The sequence below is a fragment of the Zymoseptoria tritici genome, chromosome 4 (assembly GCF_000219625.1).
Source record: "Zymoseptoria tritici IPO323 chromosome 4, whole genome shotgun sequence".
NCBI classification, from domain to species: Eukaryota; Fungi; Ascomycota; class Dothideomycetes; order Mycosphaerellales; family Mycosphaerellaceae; genus Zymoseptoria; species Zymoseptoria tritici.
The window spans coordinates 1202104-1229904 of record NC_018215.1 but is presented as its reverse complement, the minus strand read 5'-3'; the positions used below and the strand labels follow the sequence as shown (position 1 = coordinate 1229904).

Below are 27801 nucleotides of genomic sequence, written 5' to 3'. Positions count from 1 at the left end.
CTACCCCACCAAGGGTCCTCTTCTCAGGGTGTGGAATCGATCCGCTTCCCCGCAATCGATCATTACTCACCAGACTGACCTCACCTTCCTTGCGTACCTTGTCGGACCGCTCCTTATTACCATCGTCGGGCATACCACCGCTTCCGCTCTGATCCTCTGATTCCTCTCGGCACTTGACGGACCCACTTGACTCGTGGACCTCACCGCACTCATATCACAGACCTGCGTGCCACTTGCTCCTTCCTCTTCCTCTCCATCCACTTTCCTCCACACTGGACAGACTGCTTTCTCAAGCAAATCTCCTTCCTACAATCTCAAACCTCCCTCCAACACCACCATGCCTCACAAAGAATCCTCCCCCTCCGAGTTCGATCCCTCTTCTTACCCTCCCTTCCCCTCCTCCCCCGACTTCCCCACCCTCGACCTCCAAACCATCTCCCTCCGCGCCCTCCTCGCCAACGACCCCTCCGCCCAAGAAGCCACCTTCGCCGCCTGCAAAGACTGGGGCTTCTTCTACCTCGACCTCTCCGACTCCGGTCCCCTCGGCTCCACTCTCACCCAAGACTCCCTCTCCATTGCCCGCATCGCATCCCAAATTTTCCAACTCCCCATTGAAGAAAAGTCCAAGTACGCCATCACGGGCAAAGACCTCTTCGGCTACAAGAAAGTCGGCCAGACGCAAGTCGACAAGAACCACACGCCGGACACGGCGGAGTTTTTCAACGTCGCGAAGAACGAGATGATTGTGCCGGAAGGGGAGATGACGCGGTCGTGGCCGAAGCCCGTGTTGGAGAATCGGGATGTGTTCAAGCGGTATTCCACGGCGGCGCATGAGGTGGGATTGAAGATTGTAGATGTGTTGGCGAACAAGTTGGGGATTGATTTGGAGGAGATTCGGTCCAGGCATCGACTGGAGGAGTGGGCGGGAGATCATGTGAGGATGACGAGGGGACCGCCGAGGAAGGAGGCGGAGATGCCGGAGATCCAGACGCCGAGTCACACGGATTTTGGGACGTACGTTGACCTCACGCCATCTGAAGCTATGGCCCTGGCAGGGTAACCTCGATCGATGCTAACAGACCACCAGCATAACAATCCTAATGAACTGGCTTGGCGGCCTCCAACTCTACTCCGCACCCAACCGCACCGTCGGCAATCTCCAATTCGACGACAACACCGCAGACGGCACCTGGCTCTGGGTCAAACCCAGTCCCAACTGCGCCATCATCAACCTCGGCGACGCAGCGGTGAAATTCACCAACGGTGTGCTGTGCTCCGGTCGTCATCGCGTGATTCCCGCTCCCGGCGAGCAAGGCAAATTTCCGCGGTATAGTATCGTGTACTTTGTACGGCCGGTCGATGAGTGTCGACTCAAGACGTTGAGGGGCGAGGGCGTGCCGGTTGCGGGGGACGAGGAGGAGGAGGGCACGAGGGCGAAAGATTGGATTGCGGCGCAGGCCGGGAGGTTGAATGTTCAGAAGGCGTAGGTGAGGTGTCTGAGATAGAATACGAGGACTTGAGGAGTCATGAGGTGTAAATGGTAACGATTCTCATATATGTCATGGTATCTCCAGATGCTTCGTCCAAAACGCAACGCTGTCCCTCTTTCGTCAATCATGCGAAACGCTCAAAACGCTATACCACCGCACTGCTCCTCGCACATATGCACAAACGTAAATGTTGTTCTCATCCATCCATGACTTCCTCTCCAACTCACATCTTCTCCCCACCACCTCCCGTCCCACCCAAGCCCCTCCTCTGCCAAAACACCAAATACGCCCCCTCATTATCCAGCGCCTTATCCCTTCCCAACCCTTCCGGTCGAAAATCATTCGAAACAGTATCATTAAAAAACCGCCAACATCCCCTCGCCCGATCCCTCACCGCGGCCGTATAATGCCCACTCCGCGTCGTATCGCCCTGATGTCTCACCACTGCATACGCATCATAGATATACGGCGGCGTCAACGCGGGGTCCGTCTTCAACGCTTCCCGTCCGCCGTGTTGGGAGACGATAATCTCCGCTTCCTGCAGCGAAGGAGGAGGAAGGATAAATTCTCCCATATCGAGGCCTTCGAGCGGGAAGCGCACGTTGGTGTGGATTTTGCGCTGTTCGCCGGTTCGAGGGTGGGTTTTGAAGCGTTTGAGGCCGATGACCAGGAAAGGTGGGGCGCGGGTGATGGTGAGTTTCTTCGTGGCGCGGCGGGGTACTTTGCAGTTTGTGCAGGTCCATTGATTGTCGGCGTCGAGGAGTTCGTCGCCGAAGTGGTTGCGCAGACAGTCTTGCAGTTGTGCTTCGCGGGCTTCCGGGATCTCGACTTGGAGGAGTGCCCAGGGATCGTATTGGGTCGAGGTGGCGTTGCAGACGGTGCAGCGCACGCGGGAGGATTGTTGACCGTAGAAGATGGAGGTGAGGAAGGAGTTCTCGCGGTGCGTGTAGCGGTCCCATTCGGTTTTGGCGACCAAGAGGCGCGGCATGCGTTCTCGTGTAGCTTCTTCGGCTGGGGTGAGCTCGCGGAGAGGAGGTTTGGCCCAGTGGGCGTTAAAGTCCTCGTGTAGACAGTCGACGACAAAGGAGAAGAATTCTTGCGTGTCTTCCTGTTGACTGGGGTCTTTGAAGGTGCTGTTGAGGCGGCCGCAGAAATTGAAGAAAGTGGTCGGTTTGATGAAATCGACATTTCCCCTCCAGAGCTCGCGGACCACATTGCTATACATTTCGGGCAGGAGACCGCGGCTGCCTTTCCAATTCTCCTTCTGGACCATGTTCTTGTATCCATCGTCCATTACAAGGATCGTAAGAGGTATGGTCGCAGACAAGGCTTGGAGGGTGGCATTCATGTAGCAAGTGCTGCCGAAGTTCTTCAGGCCAGTCTTGGGTATGCGTAGATTCGCCGACAGATACTTCGGAGAGATATAAGGCACAAGCTGGCTGGAGGTTCTCGGTGCTGGAGTGTTCTGAGAGACTGCCCGATCGCTAACACCAGTGTAGCTCATTCGAGGCGCTGCAGGTGCCGGACGAGCAGGTGCCGGAGGGAACTGCGAAGGTGGCGGTGCTGATGGGTATCTTGGCACATTGTTGGGCGCTTCTGGGGGTGGGCGAGCCGGTCTTCCGTTATAGTACTGTTGTCCGAGAGTTCCAGCGTCGGGGAACCGTGAGTTGAAATCTTCAATCGTGGGATACTTTGGCAAGGATGCGCCATCCTCGTCTTGGACCACATCCTCTTCATCCTCACCTCCATCTGTAGCCAGAACCGGGTTTTCTTTTACACTCTCACTCTTCGCACGAGCTCGCCAAGTACGTTCCTCCTCCGGATCCAGCGGATTGTAGTCTCGTAAGCGGCGCTTTTGAACTTTCATCGGTCCATCCCTCGCCGCAGGTCGGCGGACAAGCGATCGCGCTGGACCAGTCCTCGCTTTTGTGTTTGACGCCACCAATGCTTGGTTACCTAGAAGATCAGCCCAAGCTTCGATACCGCCAATGAGCAAACTTGGTCGTCGTTGCAGAGGCCTATCCTGATTGAATTCGTCCAAGGCTTCATGCAACCACTTGAGCCGTTGCTCTCTATCCGTCCGCGGTCGAGCTAGGAAGTCGTCGGATCGAGTGTCGGCGTCATAGTAGACCACGACGTCGAAGGAATCTCGACGATTGAAAAGATCCACTTCCTCCTCCGGTGACAATATGAGTCCTTCAGACAATTCCTCAGCGCTCATGCCCTGGCGCACCGTCAAAGGCTCAATGCAGATGACGTTGCGAGTGTAGATGTGTCCCTGGTCGAAGTCCTCCCGCGGGCGAAAGTCGATCAGCAAGACCTCAAAACGAGGTAAATAATCGTACAGCATTTGTGCGCTGATCTCGGTGTCCTTGGGCATATGAACAGAGTTCTTCCGCGCGAGTGACGGAGAAGAGTTTCCATTTGTTTGGGAACTTCCGTAATAATCGACAGTACTGTTGGGAGCCACCGACGATGCAGATGACAGTGGACCCAAGGACGACTTTCGACTGCCGGACCCTGCTAAACTCCTTGCGCTGTGACGAGGCGGAGCAATATTCCCCGTCGTCTGCATATTGCGCGCTGGACTGTACGTCGGACTCGGTGGCTTCGGCATGGAAAGGGCGAGATCGGTATCAAGCGGGAGCTTGGTGGGTCGTGATGGGCCATTGCCGTTCTCTGGCATGCCGCGAGGACCATACAGCCTCGATGAGAATAGCAAGTCCGGTTTTCCAACATATTGTCCAGCTAGAGGACTTGGTAGCGGCTGATTTTGTAGTGATGAGATCGAGTTTCTGGAGCCTGGTCGATTATTGTCGGGTCCGAGTCCACGCAATTTGGCGAAACGATCGGCGAGTGCCTCGTTGGGTCCTGTGAACGATGATTTCGTTACTTGTCCCAGCGACGATGCTGCTCGGGCATGGAGTGCTTCGGGCTTGGGCGAAACCGAAGGTTTGACCTTTTGCGACCCGGATGGAGTCAGTCCATTCTCCGAAGCACTGCGGTTGTGTTGACCGCGCGGTAGCACCCCAAATCGGCTGTTGTTGTTAATGATGATCTTTTTGATTGACTGAAATTGGTCCGCCATGGCAGAGATCCTCCGCTGCAGCACTTGCAACTTTTGCTCGCCATGTTGGTCGTGCACGAAGTGAATGTAGTCCCGGTGTCTTGGAATCACCTCAACGGTAATCTCATATGCTCGAAGGTACTCCGTAAATGCATGATCTGGTCTTCGAAAATCGATCGAAGACTTTGCTTGTTTTAATGCCCTCTCCGCGCGGTCCAGTAGTTGTCCTATCGACTGGCTAGGCGAGAAGTCCGTCAGAGCATCCTCTTGGAGATCCTTGACGTGAGCAAACACCCGCTCTCCTCCATTCGTAGGATGTGACCGCGAGGCTCCATTCTGTGGATTTGAGGCGGAAGAGGGAGACGGAAGAGGCCCGGCAGCGCTCATGTCGCAGGTCGTGGTGGGGCGGAACGACGCTGCATGTCGTGAGGGCGGAGTTGTCGGCAATGGTGTCGGCGTAGTTCGTCTGTCGCGAGGTAGGACTCAAGATCGGGCGAACGTAGTTGTCGTGGACCTGGCGTGGCGGATACAGTGTGACCAAGCAGGCAGTCAAATACTCGAGGTTGGGCTTTGTCGCTCGGGGGGAGGGTAGTGGGCGTAGTGGGAGGCGCAGGAGTGCGATTTGGTGTCTATCGTGTGAACGCTATCGTCCAGAGGGGTTCCAAGATTCGATCGTGAGTGCGGCAGTCGTCGAGTGAGTCGGATGAAGTGAGGTCTGGTATTATTTGTCGGGATCAATTGTTGACTTGACCGCGCACATGAATCTCTCCGAGCACCGCAGCATGACGTGGTCGCTTAGAAGGGGGGCCCATGCTATGCACGGATTACGTAATGCAACATCTCGAATTCTGAGAACGTCGAATCCACGATTTTATCACAACTTCCACGAATTAATGCGCAACAACTATAGCTCTAATTAATGCTGCGTTAAAGAAGCTAAAAGAGAGTAATAGAAAGAAAATTCAGGAAATTGCTACGGAGCATAATGTGCACAGAACGACGTTATAGCGCCGTTACAAAGGACTAACCGAATCTTAAGCTCGACGCGACGAGAATAACTCTATTCTCTTACACTAATAAGAACGTACCCTTGTAGCCTATATCGACACCCTTACACGTAGAGGCATACTACCGACGCCTAATATAGTTCTTACCTTCGTATACGACATCGCAAAGGTCCGTCTAAGCCGCTACTAGGTGCTACGATTCGTAAAGAGATACTAGCAAGAGATCGATTCGAGATATCTTAATCCCCTTAACAAGAACCGCAAGAAGGCAGACTCTGCAAGGCAATACAAGGCATACTACGACCTTATTACTAGCAAGACAGAGCAGTATAATATTAAGCCCTAGAACATCTACAATATAGACGAGAAGGGCTTCTTAATCGGTATGCTTTAGAAGTTAAAGCGTGTGTTTACGAAGGAGTATAAGAACTTAGGGCGGTTTATTAGCAATATCTAAGATAGCAGTCGTAAGTAGATAACACTTATTGCAGTAATCTGTGCTAATAGCACCTTACTGCTACCGGTATTAATATATAAAGCAGTAACCGGCAACATCTAGTCCTTATAGGTACAGGACTTTAACAACGAGCACTATACGTTCTTCGTATCTTTACCGAATAGCTAGACTAATAACAACCTTAGATTACACTAGCTAAAGAAGGTATTCGAGCCTCTGTTAAAGCAGAAGGCTAGCAGAGGCTATAGGTTGCTTGTTATTAACGGCTATAGATTACACGTGAACATAGCATTCCTACAGTACTGTATTAACTACCGCATCCTCGTAGCTGTGTTTCTACCTTATTTAACATACCGCCTTTAACCTCTAGATGTTAGTCTCTTCGCCGCGTTAGCTAGCTACTATAGTACAGAACTATTACGATTCCTTTACTGCTCTAAGGGCTTGTTAGCGGTTACGAAGCGTAACTTCTTTAGGTTATTCTAGCCGGCCTATAATAACGCCTTTACACTAGCTAACATCGCTTCTGGCTTTAAGAAGACTAGCTTGTATCTACTCGATCTATTAGTCGTGCTAAACAGCTTTAAGGAGGCTAACACTAGTGCTAACACTAGCAGACCGACAATAGCTAGACCGGATACAGCAGGCACTAACACCTCTGTAATATCCTTAAGCAACTAGCGGCAGATTAGAGCCCTAGTAAAGGACGTAGTAATTAAGGCAGTTAAGGACGCGGATAAGAGGAAGATTTAGAAGCTAAATAACACCCTCCTACACCTTTAAACTTAGTGCTAGCTCCTTAAGAGCGAGAGCTATAGCTTGCGTAAATTACTAAAGGCTAAGAAGTAGAAGCGTGCTCGTAATAAGCTATTAATAGCTATACCTTATAGCTAAGCTGCTTAGTTCTATTTACCGGCCAAACTACAAGCTAGTAAGGAGCTGTTAGCTACTAAGGAGGCTAAGAAGGTCGCCGAGAAGAAGAAGAAGGAAGCTAATGCTATATTAAAGAAGGTAGATAAACAACTAAGAGCTAAACAGCGGATATAAGCTATAGCCGACAGAGCGCAGAAGAAGGCTAAGAAGGCTTTATTGCTAGAGACGAAGAAGGCTAATTTACAGCTAAATACCGACCTTAGAGCCTCTGCTCGCATAGCACAGCTAGCTAAGCGCTGCAGAAGGAAGGCAGTAGATAAACCGGTGTTAATTGTAGTGTTAAAGGTGCCCTTACTGCGGAGGAAGGGTGCTAAGGCAGCTAAATCCTCTTAGCCTCTAACACGCATAACATTAAGGCAGAAGTTACAAGCTGCTTAGAGCTGATAGATATAATTAATGCGATGAATTTGAGCTATCAAACACCTTATTGTGACTACTAGTTGTGAAGATATTAGCTATTAAAGAGGTGTAGTAAATAAAGCCATGCTCTCGTAAGAACGTTGCATAACGTGATCCGTGCACAGCATGGGCCCCCCTTCTACACATGCCACTCTCTCCAGAACCCCAAGCTCCCAAGACCCTCCAAAGGCTCTCTCTCAATATTCATCCAACAACTTCTCTCTTTCACTTTCACGATCCTCCGATACGCCGTCCGACCACCTATCATACGATCGATCACATTTTCCGGCGTTGCGATTTCCTCTCCCCGCCACCAATAGTCCTATTCAAGGCAACGAACGAACGACAGCGGCTCTGGACCACCCAGTCCCACCTGAAGCTCACCACCGATGGCATCGTGGTTCGGGGGCGCGGGCAATGCAGAGCTCGATGCTCAAATCGAGAGGGCGACCTCAAGTTCCCTGGAAGATATCGCCTTGAACCTCGAAATCAGCGATATCATTCGCAGCAAGACAGTGCAACCAAAAGAGGCCATGCGCAGCCTGAAACGACGAATAGGCAACAAGAACCCGAATGTGCAGCTCGCCACATTGAACCTGACGGATACTTGTGTCAAGAATGGAGGATCACATTTCATGGTCGAGATTGCGAGCAGAGAGTTCATCGACAACTTGACGAGCCTCCTCAAGGCATCAGGTCCGGCTGAGCCCAACCACGACGTCAAACAGAAAATCCTCGAACTCATACAAAACTGGGCTTCCGCTGCACAAGGACGAGAAAGTATGGTATACATCTCGGAAACCTATCGTACACTTCAGCACGAAGGCTTTCGGTTCCCACCCAAGCAAGAGGTCGCCAGCAGCATGTTCGACTCGTCTGCGCCGCCTGAATGGGCCGACAGCGATATTTGCATGCGCTGTCGAGAGCGCTTCACATTCACGAATCGAAAACATCATTGCCGGAATTGTGGGAACGTGTTCTGCGGAACATGCTCGACCAAGTCGATACCATTACCGCACCTGGGCATCATGCAGCCGGTGAGAGTGGACGATGGCTGCCACGCAAGGCTGACGGAGAAAAATCGAAGTAGCCAAGGACCTCAAAGTCCGTCGGCAAGCAAGCGGTCACTATGGCAAGGAGCGAATGCCTCGACGGATCGGATGCAGCCCAGAGGAGCACGGGTTACAGAGGACAGCTTCGATGCAGATTTGAAGAGGGCGCTGGAGATGAGCTTGGAAGAGAACAAAGGACACTCTCGTGCTGGCTATGTCCCCCAGTCGCAGCTTTCAACTCCTAAACCTCAGACGAACGGCAGCAGTCGAAGTGCACCCAAGAAGGCGGCAGAAGAGGAAGAAGATGCAGATCTCAAGGCTGCAATTGCTGCCAGCTTGCAGGATATGGAGACACAGAAGAATCGATATGCAAAGGAGCTTCGGGAGCAATCATCGTCGACACAAGCTGCACCAGCTGCGCAATTCAGGCCGAACAACCAATTTGAGCTGACTCCGGTGGAGGCGGAGAACATCAATCTATTCTCCACATTAGTCGATCGACTTCAGCATCAACCACCGGGAACGATCTTACGCGAACCGCAGATCCAGGAGCTCTACGAGAGTATCGGTACGCTCCGACCAAAGTTGGCCAGGACATACGGCGAAACGATGAGCAAGCATGACACATTGCTGGACTTGCACTCGAAGCTGGCGACAGTCGTTCGCTACTACGACCGAATGCTGGAGGACAGAATGGCAAGCGCATATACCTCGAGTCGATATGGTGCTCAATCGCGATCGAACATGTACCCTAATATACCCTCCGCCGCGCCAGATGGTCCTGGAGGCGTGGAGAGCTATTACAGCGGTAATGCGCCACCCATGGATGGCTATGCTTCTCCACAACAACAGGCGCCGTACGGCGGCTACCAACAGCCTCAAGCACCGTACCCTTCATTCGACAAGCGAGTCTCCTCATATGGTGCACCACCACCTGAAGCATCATACTATTCACAACAGCAGCCAGGATACCCTCCACAGCAAGCACCATCGCAATATCCTCCGCAAAATCAACCAGATCATCAACCTCCACTTCAACGCCAGCATTCCAACCATCAATATTCGCAACGATCGTCTCAATATGCACCAAGCCACGCCTCGCAAACATCAAACCCACCACTCGCCTCACCCTCAGCGGACCCAGCAGCCAGCTTCTACTACGGCGAGCAACAGCAGCAGCCTCCAAATGCCTCTCAACAAGCGCCTCCAAGTCCCGAGCTTTACCAACAATTACCCACTCAGCAACACTACCCCCAGCAACAAGCACCTCAACACCACCAGCAGGCACCACCGCCGAAACAGGTCCAACAGCAGCAGTATTACCCCCAGCAAGCTCAACACCAGTCCGCTGCCCAGCCCGCCCAGCAATGGCCGCAAGCTCCGGCCGCTCATGGCGGATATGGCCAGGAGAGCTTCCCTACCGCGCCGCAACATGCGCCGCAGGTGAAGGAGGAGAGTTTGATCGAGCTGTAGTATGGAGTGACCAATAGATACTCAAATTGAAGTGCATTTCGCGGGTGCGAAGTGTTGGTCGTCCCTTCACAGCGATCACAATCGATAATATTGAAACCCTGCTCCAGCGATCTAGTGTGAGTAGCAGTACATAACATGTTCATGGAGTAGTATGTTTGTCTTGACTCGAGCCACTATTCACCTGAGGCCTCTTCCATGACCGGAGAAATTTATCGCCGAACGCCAAACAATCGCTTGTCCGTGAACAGACTTCCATATCGTCCTTCTCTTATGATCGACCAAAAGGTGTCCTCATCAAATGTCCTCAGTTCCAGGCGAACCATAGAAAGATGTCGTCGTGTAGGATGACGATCGCGCCTGGAGGGACCAGAACGAAGCCGAGCGAGGCAAGCAGAGCCGGGGCAGATGGCTGCAGTGCGGGCAGCTATACACTCCCACCTTCACCCCACCGAGGTGCTCGACAACAACAACAACCACGTCGCTGCATGGCGTTCGAAACGAGATCCAGAATACCACCGAACAGCTGAATATCCTCGGCATGTCCGCGTCTGACCAACAATCGGAAGCGTACCCGTCGCCCTCCGCCGCATCGAACAATCATCCCTTCTACCAGCATCTCCAACAACAAAGCCTCGAATCCCGCACACCACAGCAGAATGGCAGGAACACCCAGTCGCCCGGTCCTGGCGACGACAATACGAACAGAAGAATGTCGGAAGATTCACAAATGCAGGCACATCTGGACGTAATGGGCAGCTTTGGCAATTTTGGCTCAGTGCCAGGACAATTACCATATCCTCCTCCCGGTGCAGCGTCCTCCTCACAAGTCCCTCACGGTTCCGTCGCATATGCACAAGCGAACGGCACGGCCGATGCTGGGCCTCCACCGCCGGACAAGAGCAAGCAGCGAACGAAAGTCAGTCGGGCTTGTGATGAGTGCAGACGGAAGAAGATACGATGTGACGCGGTCGATGAAGTGCCGAGCATGCCATGTAACAACTGTGCTCGGACGGCAGCGAAGTGCACATTCAGTCGACAGCCGATGAAGCGAGGACCGAGCAAGGGCTACATCAAAGAGCTGGCAGAACGTCTAAACTCCCTCGAACAGCAGGTGCAACCTCCACATCTGGAACAGCAGCATCGGTACGAGATACAGCAAGTGCAACAGGCGATGGCGGAGGGACTTCAAGCGTATACACATGATCCTCGTATCATGCCGGATCCACGAATAGGTGATAAGCGAACGCATGAGGTCGCGGAAGGGTTACATCCAGGACAGCAGGCGATATATTCAAATGTGGGCAATGCGCCGCCGCCGCAGCAGCACATGTACGCGCCGCATATGCAAACACCAGGACCGACACACCAGCAGCATAATGTCCAGCCCTTCTGGCGGTTGTCAGGGAGTGAGAACCGACACGATACAGTTGGCATGGCCTTTGAAGCGGAGAACAGCACGACGATCACGAACTTTGACTGGGACGAGGCGGTGATTGACGAGTACTACCGGATCATACATCAGACATTCCCTCTGCTCGCGAACAATAAAAATCGCCTACGACAGCGGCTAGCTGAATGTCCCGCATCGTTACGAGAGGCATTCCTCGCCGCGTTGGACTGCCTGATGCGAACGTTTCCGACTTCGACCTTACAAACCAATGCAGGCTACCACCAGGCCTTGAAGCGTACCGCCGAACTACTCGCCAAATATCCCTTCGACAATCCCAGCAGTCACACGAACTCAACGAATCTTGTATATCTTCAAACACTCCTGCTCATGGCTCTAGAGAGCGACAATCACGGTCCTGCAACGATCCGAGGCCAAGCTGGTCCTAGTCGTGCCGAATGGCTCGGGCGAGCAGCTGGTGTCGCCGGCCAACTAGAGATCAACACGATCCGATCGACGAGCACTTCCGTAATGGAAGGCGACCGCGATTCCGAGGATCGACTAGCGAGAAGAGTCTGGTGGGTGCTCTTCATTCTCGACCGCTGGCACGCCTCTTCCACCGCGGACCTCCTCAAACTCCCCGAAAACAGTGTGGTCCTCCTCCCGGAAGATCAAATCCTGCTTGGTGAATCGACTTACCACCTCGCCCGCCTCTCCTTCATCATTGGCCATCTCGCAGCCATTCTCACCACAACCAAAACTCCAACGACAGATGTCATGGCTCCTTCCAATCCTGCTTCCTCTCTCCTCAACCTCACGCTCGCCGGCGAAATCGATCGATTCCGCGAGTCCGTCGAATCAGTCTGGGGATCCCTCAATCTGGTACACATGAGCTACCACCACTGCCACCTTCTCATCAAGCGACTCAGTCCGACCACCGAGCCCTCAGAACTCGTTGGTCACGCCGTCAAAGTCGCAACAGTGCTCAACAGCCGGCTGACTCCTGTCACGCCGCTGAACCACCACTTTGGCGCTCTCGCAGCCATGACACTTTGTGAACTCTGCGACGTACCGAAGACGAGGAGTGAAGCGATGAAAGGACTCGATCAATTGGCGCAATGTCTCGGCGAAGGTCGAGGCCTGGCGGGCAAGCTAGAGAGTGAAGGCTGGGACGGAGCAGTGAGGGAGTTGGTCAAGAAGAAGAGGGATAAAATGTTGCAATTCGGTGGTGATGGAGGCTTACTAGGGTTGGCGGATGCGGCGGTGGGTAGTAGTTCTCACGGAGAGGAGGGCCAATTCGATCCGACCATGTTGACGAGGTATGGGTATCTGACGAGTCTGGGCCAAGGGGTGTTTTTGAGGAACACATAGATCTGTCGTGGATAGATTATCAAGAAACTCGGAATCAGAATGAGCTACGCATTGCTCCAGTCGTGCAAACTATCATCCCGTTTAGATTAATCATACCTTAGATCATCACTCATCTCTATACGCCTTCCCCAGCGCCGTCAATTTGCCCTCATCATCATACATCCTCGCCCACTTCCCCACCGTCCCCGTGTTCCTCATCGGTCCAAACCAACAATACCGCTCCACCCAATCCAACGTGTCAACATACTTAAAACTCTCCCTCGCGAAATTCTCTACATGCTCTCGGGGCAGTGGCTCACTCTCATTCCAATTCGTCGCCGCAAACTCGGTGATCCAGACCGGTTTCTCCGGTCCGAGTTGATGATGCGTCGACCAGATGTAGTCGTAAAACCCGCCCAGATCAACACCGTACCAGTGGATAGCCCAAAAGTCCACATCTGAACCGCCCTGTCGGATGGCGGATACGAAGTCCTGCAACCATTTCACGGCGTGGCCTGCGGAAGAGATGCCTGGACTGCCGCAGCGGACGCCAGTGCGTCGGATGGGTTCGATGTGTTCGAGCCATGCCGCGGCGGCGGAGGAGACGGAGATGTTGGATTGGTCGGGGAGTTCGGGCTCGTTGAAGGCGAGGAGGTGACTGGCGGATTGGTGGGCGACTTTGCCTGGGAGGGAGGACATGTCTGCGGTGTTCCAGGACATGGGGACCCATTCGAGGGAACAGGTGGTTGGGTTGGGGGACCAGTTGTCTGCGAGGGAGGGTCAGGCGGTGTGTAGATGGAGGTGGTGGATTGGGAGAGATGTACATAGCCATGAGACTTTTGTGCCTGGGCGGGTGAAGGCGGAGACTTGATCGTTGTTGTTGTTGTTCTCTAGAGGCCAACATAGACCTCTCTTGGAACATGGTTTGGAAGAGGAGCTGGGCTGAGTTTGTGGTTGGGCTGCGGATGGAGGTGAGGGAGCAGCAGCAGAGTGCCTTGCGGCCTCGACCTTGTCCTTGAGGTTTGTGAGGTTCGTGAGGAGTCCCATGGTCGATGCTTCGTGCGAATAGTATGCTGTATGTCGTGAAACCTTCCGGATCGTACGTCCTCAAGATTTTGGGAGATGACGTCCAGCTTCGAACCGGGATGTTGTGTCCAAGAGATGTCTTTGCCGCCAAGTGACTCGACACGCGTACTGGTATATATATATACAAGTGTGGAACACTTGCGATAGCTAAAAGACCCGAGTTGGCGTTGAAAGATGGACAAGTTGCGAAGTTGATGTCTTTTATCCTCAAAGACAGCACATTTACAAGCTCACGATGCAACATGTCAACTTCAACACCCTGTAGCAACACTGATATCACGACGTTTCAGTCTCCGGAGAACAAAGCATGCAAGCTCAAAGTGTGCGTCTGTTCACTGTCGTTCCATTGCCTACCGGCCGAAATCGCTCCCATGCAAATCATCTCCCGATGAGCCCAACAAAAGTCGCTCACACCTCGATATGATACTGCTCTTCCGTATTTGCGGCCGTTATGCTGATGCCTACTCTCTCAGCCACGAGACGACGTGAGACCTATGATATATGCATTCGTTACTGATACTGCCAGCCGTTCCCAAACTCTGTGCTGGCAAAATTTTGATCCATGTTGAAGCTGGGAAACTCATCGTTTGGCACACTCAACGAGCCGTCGTTCCACGACTGTGGCGCGTAGGCTGACATGCTGTCCATTGCACTTGAATCGATGGGCGCAGATGTGTAGGACAGCCCGCCGCCTCTTTTAAACGGCGCCAGGTCGCCTGCGCTGGGACTGTTGCCCATGCTAAACAACGGACTGCCGGCGTCGATGTCCGGGAAGAGTTGCCGGATGAGATCCTCGGCTGGTGCGCTGCTTGGGCCAACGGACTGGGATTGAGGTCTGCCAGAGGGACTCATGGCTGACCGCGGTGCCATGGTCGCAGCTGAAGGCGACCTAGGGGATTGCCAGGGGTCGATAAAACCCATGACAGTGTCTCCAGAGTTCGATTTCCCACTTCCAGACTCCATGGCGTTGCCAGCAGGAGCTTCAATCATGTTCAGTCCTGATGGCATGCTGAAGTCCACATTGCCAAAGAAGCCGGGCGGCAGACTACGACGGTTGATGTTGGAGTCGTCGACGAATCCGGGTTGAACGTTCGCGTCCTCTTGGATGATGGGCATCTGCATGGATGCGCCGTAGAAGTCGTCCATGTTGGGAATCTCATCGACCTCGGACTGTGTTCCCGATGATGCAGCCGTCAACGCTGGCTGAGCAATACTGCCGTTCTCAAACACACTTGGCCAAGCGCCGAAAGTATTGCCGTTGGCGTGAATGCTCGAGTCCGAAGGAAAGGCAGACCATGGATCGTAAGAGCTTTCTGCAATGCTAGACGTAGGACCAAATTGTGGAAATGCCGTCGAGTCGTTGACTGTCGTGTCGATGCTGTTACTGGGCTGTATATTTCTGAGGTCAGAAAAGTCCATGGAAGATAATGTGGCTCGATGCGGTCGCATGGGTGAATTCTCGCCCGAGTGAGATCGTATCGGTTCGGATTGATATGGCACATTGGCCTGGTAATTGGCGTATCCCAGATTGTTGTTCAGGGCGAGACTATCCACAGACCGGGTAGCCGCACTCGCCACGCTTTGATCGGAGTTGTGCCTGGCAGCGGGCATCTTGTAAGGCATGCCGCATTCATGGGCCGCGAAGTTCTTTCGATGAACTGGCTTGTGATGTCCATTGGCAAAGACAGTGATGGAGCCATCGGATCGGGTACTGTCGAGTCGTGGTTTGGGCACGGCTGGACCATGTGGAGGAGTAGATCCATCGTCGATACCGGGCTCCCGCTTGAGAAATGAACATGTACATTTGCCTCCATGATGGCAGCAGCAACCCTGCTCTTCTGCAACAGCGGCCAAATGTGCCGGGTCCTTTTCTTCATGGTGGTCGTCGTGGAATCCAGCCTTGGCTCGCTCCTCGGCCTCACGCAAGTGTATGCATTTCTCTTTCGGGTGGTGAGGCTTTTCGACTTCACCACAATCGCACTTTACATGAGCAGATCGCTTCTTTCGTTCGAGACGACAGTGGTGGCATTGAGTGACCGGCCTTCCCTTCTTCGGAACCAGGGTGAGTTCGCGGTCTGGGAAGAGACACGGTCAGTACAGAACGCGGTGGGTGAGTGTTGACGCGGCCGTCTTACCAGTATGAGTGCAACCACTCACACGGTGACCTTTGAGGCATGATTGGCATGCCCATTTGGTGCCGTCTTCCTTGATAACCATTCCGGAGATTGCAAGTGGGCACGTGCGGAGAGGGACAAAGTGAAGTTTGCGCGACTTTTGAGCGGGAGCTTTGTCTCTCAAGCCCCGAGTAGTTGGTTGTGCTCAAGTGCCGGTGCAGAATGATATAGTCCGGTACGCCAGCCAGGGTGGTCAGGAAGGGGTCTGTTCCAGAAGGCCGGCCAGAAGGCAGGTCGGTCAGGGTTAAGGATGCTCACAAGGGAAGTGTTGTTCAATCGTCCATGGCGCGGTCGAGGATTCACTCGCGATGGAGAAGGGAAGGAACCTGGAAGAGCGGACAACTCGAAACGCAGCGCTACAGGCCTGACCGTAAGGTCGCCGTGGCTAACGGAAGATCTGAACAGACTCAAAATCGGCAAATTGTGGTAGACATGAGAAAGGGTTTGGGTTCGGGGGAGAAAGAGATGTCAAAGGGAGAGTACTTTAGTGGAAGAGGGCGAACGGCGGGTAGGCAGGGCAGGGCAGAGTTGCATGGGAAAATACGCCCCACCAAACTTCGACCAAGGGACCGGCATGATATCCTCGAGCATAGAACTACCGGTCTGGTTGCTACTTGTGGACAGTATAGAGTGTTTTCGATAACAGCTCCCACCAATCTTAACTCGAATGGGTGGAAGCTCAAAGACTAGAGATATACCGATCCCACATCCCACCCACCCAAGGTCTTTACGAGGTTAGAACTACCAAAGGAAATCTTCCCGTCCGTCGTGTGAACAACGAAAATTAACCTTCTGGAAGTTCCAGTAGTAGTTCTCGCCCTCGCCCATCAGAAAGAAGTACGTCTCCAAGTACCACCCTAGCACATCTCCGGGACTCGTTACCACTACGACCGCAACGGCATCGGATTCCATCACCACCCTGCACTGCGCCACGGTGTCCCTTACACCCATTGTTCTGCCGTGCTGACCGCAGGTCATCTTCTCGTATTGTAAAATCTCTTGGAGTCTGGTCACCGTCGAGCAAAGACCGATCAGGAGCGACGTCCGTTTCCTCTCCCTTTGCCGTTGCAAGTGTGCAGGATCCTGCAATTTGACGGACCTTAGTGTCGAGGCTGTGCACTCACTGGAGGTACCGCTTCGATCACATGCTAAACAAAACACGCCGCTCTGCCGGAGTCCACTAATAAAGCCAGCCAGCACACAGCAAAGCACAAATGCACGAAAAGTGCGAGATCAACCGCCTCGGATCGCCGCATCCCGGACTCACCACCCTCGTCACAACACATGAGTTTGACCATCTCATCATTCACAAAACCCCACATACCAAAAACATCAAATGCAAATCACATCTTCCAATCCGATCGTGCACAGGTGCACCATCTTGGGCGCAAATCCTTCGTCACCGCGGCCCGGCAGATCTGGTTCCTCTACACTGCCGCAAGCCGAACTAGCCGGCCAATGATCGACATCATGTGCAGACGGCAGAGCCACCCACTCTTTTGCAGAGGGGCTCGACTCATGCGAGCGAGACATGTGAAGTCCAGATTCTTGTTTCCTCTGGCCTTGCACGCCACGCGTACACTTTGTCTTGATCAAGGTGTGCTGTCGGATCAAGCTTCGATTGCTTGTCGTTGTTTTAAGCTTCGTCTGAATAACTGACGAAATCAGCGATGACGGCCCGTGCATGATGGAGATCGTGTGAAGAACCCCTCTCTCAAGTCGAAGAATTATGTGTAATACCAACTCATACACAGACATACTTCGCACTACCTACACCGCTGGAGCGAAGTCTCTAGTTCAGAGATCTGCACTCGATCATCATTGCCGCGCGGTCCACTTGCTAGCAGATCAACTGGCTTGATCCCATACCAGTATACCACCACGAGCGGCTCTGCGACAGCCACGATTGCCGTCTTACTCACATGCTGCACTTCCGAGGCGCGAGTCTGGCCTTCCTCCTTCGTGCTTGAGAAGAGATCTACAAACTTTTGAGTTGACGTACGCAAGCCAGTCATGGCTCGATGCTATGGGATGTCGTGATGGTGCGGTGTGGAACCTAGCGCTGGCGGCTAGGACTTCCTCAATCAAGCCAGTAGCCGTTGGATGTCGGCGATGCGGCTGGTCTTTGGCGCTGCTCTCTTGTTCGACTTCTCCGAGAAAGCGAGAGCCATGAGCTTCCGCTTATCAGTCTGGATTCGGATGGTTTCCTCCTGTGCGGTGCTATTAGCTGGACATTCTGCTCCACTGTATGGTTGCTTGTCACGAGCGAAGAGCCGAAGATGTCATACCTCAATGCTCCCCTCCATGACCAGTCGGAACACCTTCGTTTCCTTCTTCTGGCCGAGACGGTGCACTCTGTCAACGGCTTGATCTTCAATAGCTGGGGCCCTGTAAGAGAGTTAGCCGAAGCCCGTGAATCGTGAGCATGACCAACACATACCACCACGTGTCTGATAAGATCACGTTCGACGCCGCCGTGAGGTTCAGGCCAACAGAGCATGCGGCAAGTGAAGCCAGCATGACTGTTGTCTTCGGATCGCTGTTAAGAGCCTCGATGGCTTCATCTCGCTTGGCCACATTCATCGTGCCGTCAAGTCGGCAGTACTTTACCCCGTCCTTGTCTAGTCTAGCGCTGACAATGTCAAGGAAGCTGGTCCACTGAGAGAAAACGATCGTCTTGTCCGTCTTGGTGGCCTGCAAAATCTTGACGATGCCCTCGAGCTTGCTGGAGCTTTGGTGTAGATCGACTTCGTCGTCGGCTTTTTCGTCTCCTGTCTCCGTTGCTGGCTTCACCAAGCAAGACTCGTCTTTCAGTTCAGCTCGACACATGGGACACTTGTGTTGGCCCTCAATGACGCGAACGATGCAGTCCTTCCCGAAGCTGTGACCGCATGCTGTGATGACAGGCTCGTGAAGAGTCTCGAGACCTGTTGGAGGGTACCTGTCAGCAAAGCACCGGCGGATTGACTTCGACGCGGTACTCACATATGGCGCACTCCTCAGCTGACTCGATCTGGACCTGAAGGATGTCACGCAGAGCTTTCGTGTTCTCAGGATTGAGGTCAACCACGGCTTGCTTCTCCAGTTGTGCGAGCAAGCTAGAATCGTCAGCACAACATCACCTCGTCATCATATCACATCACCGGGCCACACTCACCGACTAACTCGCTCCTTACAGAGACCCCAGTGATTACAACACTGTCTCATTCGGAGAAGAACTTCCAGGACGTGATTGTATGTGGCTGTTGTCTTCGCGCCAGCAGCAGCGTTCTGCTCGTACTTCATCATGAGACCCTTGGCTTCATCACGGAAAGCGTCGTATCGCGTCTGTTCCTTCTCTGTGAAGTCGAGACGATGGACAAACTCCTCCAATTTCGGCAGTCGAAGGTCGATAAACGCCATGTCTTTGCGTCGGCGTAGAGTGAAGGCTCGCATGACGGCTTGCAGCAGAATAGAGGCGTCCTCAGACTTTGCACCTCCATTACTCAACGGTCGGACGAGCACAGCGTTGAACACATCCAGCTGGTTGAGACCGCCCGTGATACCGACGAACCGTAAGAGAGAGAACAGATCTCGCAGTGAATTGACAATGGGTGTGCCGGTCAGTACCCATCGAGAACGGGACGTGAGGTTGTTGACAGCACCAGCGCCTTTCGTTTGTGGGTTGCGGACAATGTGACCTTCGTCAAGAATGACACGCCGCCACTCCATGCTGTAGAGGCCTTTCTCGCGGAGCTTGTTCTCCGGCTGCTTTGAACCCTTGCCTCGTGGCATGAAGTCACTGGCCAACGTTTGGTATGTCGTGAGAACCACATCGTAATTTGCGAAGTCTTCCGCCGCCATGCTGTCCACTCGTCCTGTGCCGTGATACGTATAGCAACTCATTTTGCTGCTTTGCTTCACATGAGCGTCGATCTGTGTCGTCCAATTGGACATGACGCTCAGCGGTGCCACGACGAGTGTCGTGCCTCTGCCGAACTTCTCAGCATCAGCAACGATGAGAGATATCATCTCAAGCGTCTTGCCCAGACCCATGTCGTCAGCGAGGATCCCACCGGAAGCAAGTGGTGGTGCTTGACTGGTTGTGAAGTTGGAAGCAAGGTTGGTATAGCCACCGTTTGAGCGAGTCCATAGCTGCACAGATTCGTCTGTACCAGGGCCGGGAAGTACTGGAGTTTCGTGATCGAGAAGCCAACGCAACGCTTGCAGCTGATATGGTAGCATCGATGTCTTTATGCCCTTGGGTTGCGAAGCAAGTGGCATGTTTTTGAGATCGTCTTCGTTCATGCCCATCTGCTGTGTGACCGCCACTCCGCGCGGATCGATTCGCGCAGAGGCCTCGAGAATCTCTGCCATCTGTTGTTCTTGGGTGCCATTAGGGATATGGCCATTGGCATAGGTCGGTTGGCCCCCCTTCGAAGCGCTCCCGGAACCACCTCCTGCTGCTGCAGCTCGACGTGCTTCTTTGAGTCGATTCTTCTCGGCTTCCTGAGCTGCCTTCGCACGCTGTTTCTCAGCCTTCTCGGCATCGGTGATGGCTTTGATGGGCAGCTTGTCAACCTTCATCTTTTCGACAAGGGTCTTACCCTCATCGGAGGTCGGGTCCGGTCCTGTCTCTCTGTCAGCCAAACGAACAAGCACTCCATCGGCCATCAACGAAGAATCTGCATGGCTCACCGAACAAGTGCACTGTCAAAGGGCAGTCGAATGTGCTTTTGACGCCTGCAAGCTGGCCTTCACAACGCAGCCATCGATTGTCGATGTACTTGCTGAGCTTTTCTGCCGTCTTGCGCGGGATGTGACCAATTTGATGCCCAGAGACGTTGTCAATTCTGATGGCATTTGCTGGAGTATCGTTAGTCTGTTGAAGCGGCCCACACTGGAGGTCGCTTACTGTCATACGGATTGCCGGGCTCGCGGCGCATCAGGATGTGTTCGCCAGGGTTTGCATTGCCGCGATAGTACTGGCAGCCAACGATCTTGATGGAAAGATCGCCATAAAGTTGTAGTCGATCGCTGCCCGCTGCATCGTCCTGTGATGAACCAATGACTTCGTCAATATCGTCTTCGATATCGTTCGCCAGCCATGCCTCTCTCTCGGCTTCGGGATGAGTGCCATTGTATGAGCTCCATGGAGCAACATGTCGAGTCGGAGCACTGCTGCTCAGCCTCGAATAAGCACTGGTGCTGCTGCCAGCGGCTGCAAATGGCCGTTGGCTGCGGCTGATTTGGCTGCTAGGGGCTGCAGTTCTTGGTGCCTTACGCGAGGATGTCTGCTCGTCGTCGTTGCCAGTCAGGTCGACGTCCACCCGTTTTCGCTTGTCGTTGTTTGTGCTTGATGGCGCCATAAGTTATTGTTGTGACTTCGTTCGTGCAATGGTGCCATATCAGGGGAAAGACACGGAGCGAAGGGAAACTGTTTGCTGATGGAAAGGAACTTTGACCATCGACAGCTGAACGCGCCTGACAAGGGTGATGTCACACCACTCACACGTTCTTGCCGCGCCAGCACGTGGCTCTTTCCCGGAGAGCAATGACTTACAATGAGTAGTCGTTTTGCAGCCCACCGTTGCACTTGCACGAGAAGCAAAAGAATATCAATTCTATGGACAGTCTTTGAACGACCACAACTAGCCAGAAGACAGTTTCATACCTCCAGGACTTGTCCTTGAGCCCTTCCGGCAGAATATCTTATCGATTGGCGTTTTAGACTTCCGAAGATGCGGGAGTGGCCGAGCGAATTCAAACTTGCGCTCTCGACCATCTTGTCTTGTCTTCGCCGATGCGACATCAGCCATGTCGAAACGAAAACGGGACGACGAGCCGGAAAGCGGCGCTGTGAAGATTTACAAAGACTACAGGAAACTGCGACAAATAGTCGGTGCCTTCAACGAAAGCTCCGAGCAACTTGCGAAAGCGTTCAAAACAGCCAGAGGATTCGAGCGACAAAAGCTAGGCCGACGAAGGAAGAATGCTGCGGCGCAGAAGGATGACAAAGATGTGGAGAGAATAGACGCAGAAGTGGCTGCACTGAAGACGTTGGACGTAACAACTGCTGCGCAGCATCATCTGGCCAAATCGCTCCTGAAAATAAAGGCTGTAGCGACATGTCTGGAACTGCCTGTGGAAATCAGCAAGCCGAAACCCTTACCCTCCGACGCTCCATCTTTGAACGTGAACGCCCGACTGTGCAACTCAAATCCGGTGAAGGAGGTGTTCGCACCTGCTATGACAAGGGTAAAGGCTGTATTTGGGATTGTGGACGAGGTTGCCGCTCCGGCGAAGAAGAAGAGGTTAAGAGCGAAGGACTATGAGAATGTAGCGGCAGGCGAGAAAGCGGAAGTCAAAGCTGCCGCGGTAGATACACAGGAGGAGGACGATATCGAGGCTATGGCAGAGAGCGATGAGCACTCGGACGTTGAGATGGATGATTACCGTGGCCGTCTGGCATCCTCTGACGATGAGAGTAACATGGCAGAGACGTCCGACGTTGAAGAACTTGAGCGTATGCTGGCTGAGGAAGGACTATCACGAAAGCCGACTTCGACCAACAAATACGATCCTGCAGCCGATCTGTCCCTCGACGACGCATCGTCACGAACCGACTCGGAGGGAGAGATAGAGAAAGCAAAACCCAAGAAAGCAGCAACAACAGCAATCAAAAAGTCTGCTTTCATCCCGTCTCTCAGTATGGGAGGCTATATATCGGGCAGCGGATCCGATCTTGACGACGATCTAGACATTGCACCGAAGAAGAATCGCCGTGGCCAACGCGCTCGACAGGCCATCTGGGAGAAGAAATTTGGCACCAAAGCTAAGCATGTGAAGACACAAGATCGGAATCAAGGCTGGGATGCGAAGCGAGGTGCGGTGGGAGGCAGAGATGAGAAACCGCATCGATTTGCAAACGCGGCCAACGCGCAGCCTCTCGGACCCAGGAAAGGAGAGGCCAAGAAGCCGAAGGAGCGCGACGATACTGGACCGCTGCATCCCAGTTGGGAGGCTGCGAAGAAGGCGAAGGAGAAGAAGGCCGTTCCGGTGGTCTTTTCGGGTAAGAAGATTAGCTTCGACTGAAATCATGGACACCTCGATGACGGCTCAAGTCTTTGACCTGTAGCGAATGTGTCTTCTTGCGGTGGGCTGGATAATGCTTGCTACGACAACACTTGGACGCTGCTTCTTTCAGTTGCCTCTGAACACCTCTACAAAATTCTGCCAGCCACCAAGATCGTAGATATTGTCGACCTCGTCCAGACTCCAGATCCGCGTCCAAAGCATATCCTGTCCTATGGGTGGCCTTCCATCATCAGTCCGCACCAGCACCTGGTCACTATTGACCGGCCACCAAATATTCCTGTCGGAGGCGCTCTCGAAGTCCGTCATAGCAGGATTGTACTTGCCATCATTCTTCAGCTGGTAGTGCCTCCTAAGATCAGCGAGTCGCGTCTTGAAGACACAGCCATCGCTTATGTCCTCCTTCCAGTCGGACCATTTCTGAGACTCGTTTGTTGTCATGCCAGCCCAGATCAGATACAAGTGGTAGGCGAGCAGACCAAGAGGCAGTGATGCGGTAGAAGCAGCGAGGAGCCCCACTCCAGACACGGATATACCGCCGCGATTGACGGCGATCACGAACGCATGGCCTAGATTGGTCATCCGAGCGCGAGAGAACAGCGGGTTCGATGGGTCGATGACGACGTACTTCTTCACCAGCTGCCAGCTGAGATGAGCGCCGTAGATTTGGACCATGCCGAGTGACAGCAGCAGTGCAAGAAAGTAGCGGTAGTTCCCACGGCCCAGACAGTTGTTGACCCAAGGACAGTGATGATCACACTTGGCCACGCAGGTACCGCAGAGACTGCAGTGTTTGGATCGTGCTGGCTTAACAATGTCGCAAGTCGGACAGTGGTTGTTCGGTCGGAACAGAGCGTTGTCATATGGATAGTCGAGCATGCGGGCGTTGAGATTTGCTTTGCTGATGTAGTGAGCTCGGCCGGTGACCGAGAGGTATGTGAAGATGTATGGCATGCCAACCAGGACTGGGACCGGTAGAAGTTGGCTTCTCGTCAAGAGATGTGTCGTGTTGTACAAGAAAAGAAAAGCGCTTCCAGTGAGGATGAAAAGAAATATGATCTGAGACTTACTTAGCTGGGTGATGTCTTTGCAAGTCAACACAAGCCGCCTACCAGGACAATCGGATTCTTCTCGTAGAACAGATATTGCCCAAGTCGCTTGCTCTTCCTTGTGACTCGTCCTCCGGTCAGGCTCCGATCGGCACTCCTCAACCCACTGGGTATGTGCAGGCATAATAGCCGTTGGAGCCAGCCGATGGGTGTCTTCCTCAGAGCAGGCAGGCGTCCAAATAGAGCCACAAATGTCAGAAAGGATATGGCGAGAACCGCGATGACGATGTTGCGAAGGGCGCCCATGTTGAGTGCATTCTCCTGGACGATGCTGTCGGTACTGGGATGGCGGACCACGACGATGTTTCAATGTGATGCTGGTGATAGAAGAAGGTGAAGTGCGATGCAGGCCTACCTAGGAAGACGCGTGTTCCTGGTCAAAGTTCATGCGGATCGCGTCTCCCCAGTCCGAGCTTCGAAGATCCCCACCTCTATCGCAACATCGAATCCATGCGACACGACAACAACACCTCAACTACACCATGGCGGACGCCCCAGTCCTCGTAACGAATGGCGCAGGTGGTAGTCCTGCGGTCGGCCGGCTACTCGAGGGCAAGAGCTTCTTCCTGGTCCAGCGACTCCCCGCTCGCTCACATCTGATCGCGGACATCGAGAGCAATGCAGGTCGCATCGTGAAGCTCGAAACGAATGCCGACTATGTCATCGCCGACCATGCGCGCAAAGATGCACCCGCCGGCAGTCTTTCCTACACATTTGTCGAGCAAGCAATCCGCAAAGGCGCACTTCCAGATCCCTTGGAACACCCCGCAGGACCTCAAGTCGGAACAGCGCGGGAAGCAGGATCAGTGATACCAGGGAAGTCTTTCAGGACTCCTTTCTCGGCGGCGGATGACAAGATCTTATGGCGATGGGTGGAAACGGCAAAGGCGAACGGAGAAGCAAGCAAAGGAAACGACGTGTACAAACGATTGGAAGCCGTCAACCCACGGCATACATGGCAGTCATGGCGAGACCGATACGTCAAGAAGCTCCTGGGAAAACCGCCTGCGGGCGTCATGGTAGCTGCCAATGCGCCGCCCAGTCCACCTACTGCGCCAGATAACGATCAGATATCCAATGGCAGGTCGGCACGGGAAACGACGCCTCGACCCTCGCCAAAGCGTCGAAAGGTCACAGCCTCTCCGGAAAAGCAAGTCGCCGGGAGGTCTGGGCCTGTCTTCGAGCAAGCAGACTTCGACACAGTGATGGCTGAAGCCGAACACTTGGAAACAGTTCCTCACAAATTTTACAAGACAGCATGGAAACACTTTGCCCAGGAGGATGAATTCCGGCATCACACAGCGGAGGAATGGCAGGAGTTCTACGAGACTGAAGTCCGGCCTGTCTACATTAGAGAGCGGCTCAAAATGAATTTCGGCAATGTGTTATCCGAATTAGAGCAGGACGCTCCTCGCAATGACGAAGATAATGATCAAGAATCCGAGCGTTCCGACCGCAATGAGGCAGCCGAAGAAATCGAGCAACAAGGAGATATTTCAGGCGACGGACAGGCCTCAGACGCAATGACTTCTCCGCCCGGGCAGCCCACAGGCCAGAGTGGCATGAAGCGGAAACGTAGTCCCGTCCATCCGCGGCGTGGGAGCAATGCAAGTAGAGCGGCATCTCAAAAGTCATTCTCTGCGAAGATGGTCATGAAGGACAGGTCTCGAGGAGCGCCGGCTTCAACACAATCGAGAGTAGCGCGGACCGTTGATGCTGACCTGCGAGAGGCGTTCGACAATGTCCCAGGGTTACGGTCCCTGCAGGCCTCTGTGCGGGCGCATATGCTAGATGTAGATGATCATGAAGCTCCATCCAGCTCTCAACTCATCACATCAGATGCGAATCGTGAAGCAGCGGCCCAGCTGCAGGCCGAGGCGGATCGAGCGACGGCGCATGCACGCGAAACACCATCGAAGTCGATAGGTGGGACTGTCAACGAGGATGGCGAGGACTCGTTCATCGAGGAAGATGGGGATTTCGACGATGAAGCCTCTCAACGGCGTGGAGATGCACTGACAGAGGCCAATCTAGCGAGCCAAGAAGCTCAGCACAAGCAGAAGCTAGTTCGAGGAGTCGACCTGCCGGAAGATGATCCTATGGTCGATCAAAGCGACTTCATATCCTACATACAAGCAGCGATGGGTAAAGAGGCTATTGCATCCTTGACGAGCCCATTCGACAAGGCGAAGACAAGAGACGCCGCTGTGAGACAGGGCCCGACTGATACACCGCTGCGCTTACAAACCGCAGACCCGCTCCAGGGGTTTCCGCCCGTGCCTCTATCGGAGGAACGGGATGACGACGAGTCTAGTAACGACTCTCTGCCGTGGGCTTCGTCGCAACGCCAGGCGGACCGTCATGAGGACAGCAGCACCCGGCAGTTGCAGTCGCAAATCGAACAATCATCTGGTCAGGATCCGATCATGCACAAGACTACGAACGGCGCGATTCTTGGACCGGATAATGAAGCCTCTATTCCATCAGTATCAGTAAGAGGATGGCCTTCGATGGATGCGGCGCTGCTCGACTCACAGGATGACGAAAAGCAGCCCAGTAAAGGTGTCTCGGCTTCGGCGCTACTCCACGAGTACACATTCGCTGACGGCGAGCGATCTGACGATGACATGGCTGAAGACGAAGAAGATGGTGATCAGACCCTACAACAGACATATCCTGATAACGAAGATGAGATCGATCTCAGAATTCCGGAGCCTGACGGTGGATTCACTTTCACCTCATCAGTGGAGGGAGAACAAGATGGACCCCCGGCGCGCTCGACAGAGCATCACGACAGGGACGAGAGATACCTCAACCCTGAAGTCATTTCGCTATCTTCTGCCGTTCTCAGCTCCCCTTATCAAAGCTCTAGCGCCACCAAGCCACTTCAGCAGGGTCACGAAACGCCGCAAAGAAGGGGACATGCTCTCGAGACGCAGGAAATTGTCGACTTCGGGTCTCAAGAGCTTGATCTTGAGATTCCATCGCCCTCTGCGTCTGACATTTTTGACGATGAAGAATACGCAAAAGTGCCAGCTGAAGGAATGAAGGCCACTTCGAGCCGTCCGTTGGATACACAGGACATTCTTGATGCTCAGACGCAGTATGCCGACCTGAACGTTGCGCTCCCACTTTCGGACGACGACGATGATCTTGACGACGACTCCTCTGAGGACTCTCAAATCCCAGCAAAGCCAGCAACGAAACACAAAGTTAGACCAGGCAGGACCGTCGAGTCTCAAGCTCTGACCGGCGATCCTGAGCAGATCGCTGACAAACTCGACGAATGGATTGCAACGCAGGAGGTTCGTGGCTACAACAACGAGGCCAGTATGCGTGCGATGCTGTGCACATCGATGCGCCCTGACTTGGCAGAGCTGGTTCTGCTCGGCGAAAAAGGCGGCACAGGCTTACCGCATGATGTGTCGGGCATTTGGAGTGAGCGTGAGGACCGGGCTGTGGAAGGAGGAGACGCTGCAGCAATACGTCGACTCGAGGCGAAGCATGGTTGGGACGAGTGTAAGGCGAGGCTGAAGTTTCTTGCGGACTGGCGAGAAGTGTAGGAAAAAGCTGATCTGGTACGCGTCAATCATTTGGAGCGATCATCGAGCGGAAGTCTGCTCCGAAGTAAGACGCATCGTCGTCGGTGCGTGTATGCAACGTCAGTTCATGGCGCAGCAGGACATGGGTAAACACCTCTGCGGCTCCACAATCCATGTTCATCGTTCTCGTAGGCCGGCGTC

The 27801-nt window shown here is 53.6% G+C and overlaps 10 protein-coding genes across 10 annotated transcripts; 5 read left to right on the top strand and 5 right to left on the bottom strand.

Annotated features, from left to right (window-relative positions):
- Positions 1-199: 199 nt before the first annotated feature.
- Positions 200-1448, top strand: MYCGRDRAFT_57921 (uncharacterized protein; the record flags this gene model as incomplete). Its single annotated transcript, XM_003853400.1, has 2 exons — positions 200-1014; positions 1088-1448. Coding segments are annotated over 2 exons (1038 nt in total), but the record flags the coding sequence as incomplete, so codon positions are not given.
- Positions 1449-1713: 265 nt separating this feature from the next.
- On the bottom strand, positions 1714-4176 carry MYCGRDRAFT_85668 (uncharacterized protein; the record flags this gene model as incomplete). Its single annotated transcript, XM_003852912.1, has 1 exon — positions 1714-4176. One exon carries the CDS (start codon positions 4174-4176, stop codon positions 1714-1716), a length of 2463 nt encoding a protein of 820 aa, XP_003852960.1.
- A 3424-nt stretch (positions 4177-7600) lies between these two features.
- On the top strand, positions 7601-9971 carry MYCGRDRAFT_57915 (uncharacterized protein; the record flags this gene model as incomplete). Its single annotated transcript, XM_003853401.1, has 1 exon — positions 7601-9971. One exon carries the CDS (start codon positions 7743-7745, stop codon positions 9876-9878), a length of 2136 nt encoding a protein of 711 aa, XP_003853449.1.
- A 445-nt stretch (positions 9972-10416) lies between these two features.
- On the top strand, positions 10417-12636 carry MYCGRDRAFT_109078 (uncharacterized protein; the record flags this gene model as incomplete). Its single annotated transcript, XM_003853402.1, has 1 exon — positions 10417-12636. One exon carries the CDS (start codon positions 10417-10419, stop codon positions 12634-12636), a length of 2220 nt encoding a protein of 739 aa, XP_003853450.1.
- Positions 12637-12741: 105 nt separating this feature from the next.
- On the bottom strand, positions 12742-13662 carry MYCGRDRAFT_41259 (uncharacterized protein; the record flags this gene model as incomplete). Its single annotated transcript, XM_003852911.1, has 2 exons — positions 12742-13382; positions 13440-13662. The coding sequence occupies 2 exons, from the start codon at positions 13660-13662 to the stop codon at positions 12742-12744; spliced, it is 864 nt and encodes a 287-aa protein (XP_003852959.1).
- Positions 13663-14686: 1024 nt separating this feature from the next.
- MYCGRDRAFT_57911 (uncharacterized protein) lies at positions 14687-16307 on the bottom strand (the record flags this gene model as incomplete). Its single annotated transcript, XM_003852910.1, has 2 exons — positions 14687-15776; positions 15837-16307. Coding segments are annotated over 2 exons (1170 nt in total), but the record flags the coding sequence as incomplete, so codon positions are not given.
- Positions 16308-17959: 1652 nt separating this feature from the next.
- MYCGRDRAFT_85666 (SNF2 family DNA-dependent ATPase domain-containing protein) lies at positions 17960-21223 on the bottom strand (the record flags this gene model as incomplete). The annotated part of the gene is made up of 9 exons (XM_003852909.1): positions 17960-18085; positions 18164-18263; positions 18316-18802; positions 18861-18973; positions 19033-20320; positions 20381-20539; positions 20616-20720; positions 20770-20976; positions 21058-21223. The coding sequence occupies 9 exons, from the start codon at positions 21221-21223 to the stop codon at positions 17960-17962; spliced, it is 2751 nt and encodes a 916-aa protein (XP_003852957.1).
- Positions 21224-21671: 448 nt separating this feature from the next.
- MYCGRDRAFT_109076 (uncharacterized protein) lies at positions 21672-22949 on the top strand (the record flags this gene model as incomplete). The annotated part of the gene is made up of 1 exon (XM_003853403.1): positions 21672-22949. The coding sequence occupies one exon, from the start codon at positions 21672-21674 to the stop codon at positions 22947-22949; it is 1278 nt and encodes a 425-aa protein (XP_003853451.1).
- Positions 22950-23057: 108 nt separating this feature from the next.
- On the bottom strand, positions 23058-24304 carry MYCGRDRAFT_41304 (uncharacterized protein; the record flags this gene model as incomplete). Its single annotated transcript, XM_003852908.1, has 2 exons — positions 23058-24008; positions 24062-24304. The coding sequence occupies 2 exons, from the start codon at positions 24302-24304 to the stop codon at positions 23058-23060; spliced, it is 1194 nt and encodes a 397-aa protein (XP_003852956.1).
- A 236-nt stretch (positions 24305-24540) lies between these two features.
- On the top strand, positions 24541-27621 carry MYCGRDRAFT_71018 (uncharacterized protein; the record flags this gene model as incomplete). Its single annotated transcript, XM_003853404.1, has 2 exons — positions 24541-25260; positions 27109-27621. 2 exons carry the CDS (start codon positions 24541-24543, stop codon positions 27619-27621), a joined length of 1233 nt encoding a protein of 410 aa, XP_003853452.1.
- Between the last annotated feature and the right edge of the window lie 180 nt (positions 27622-27801).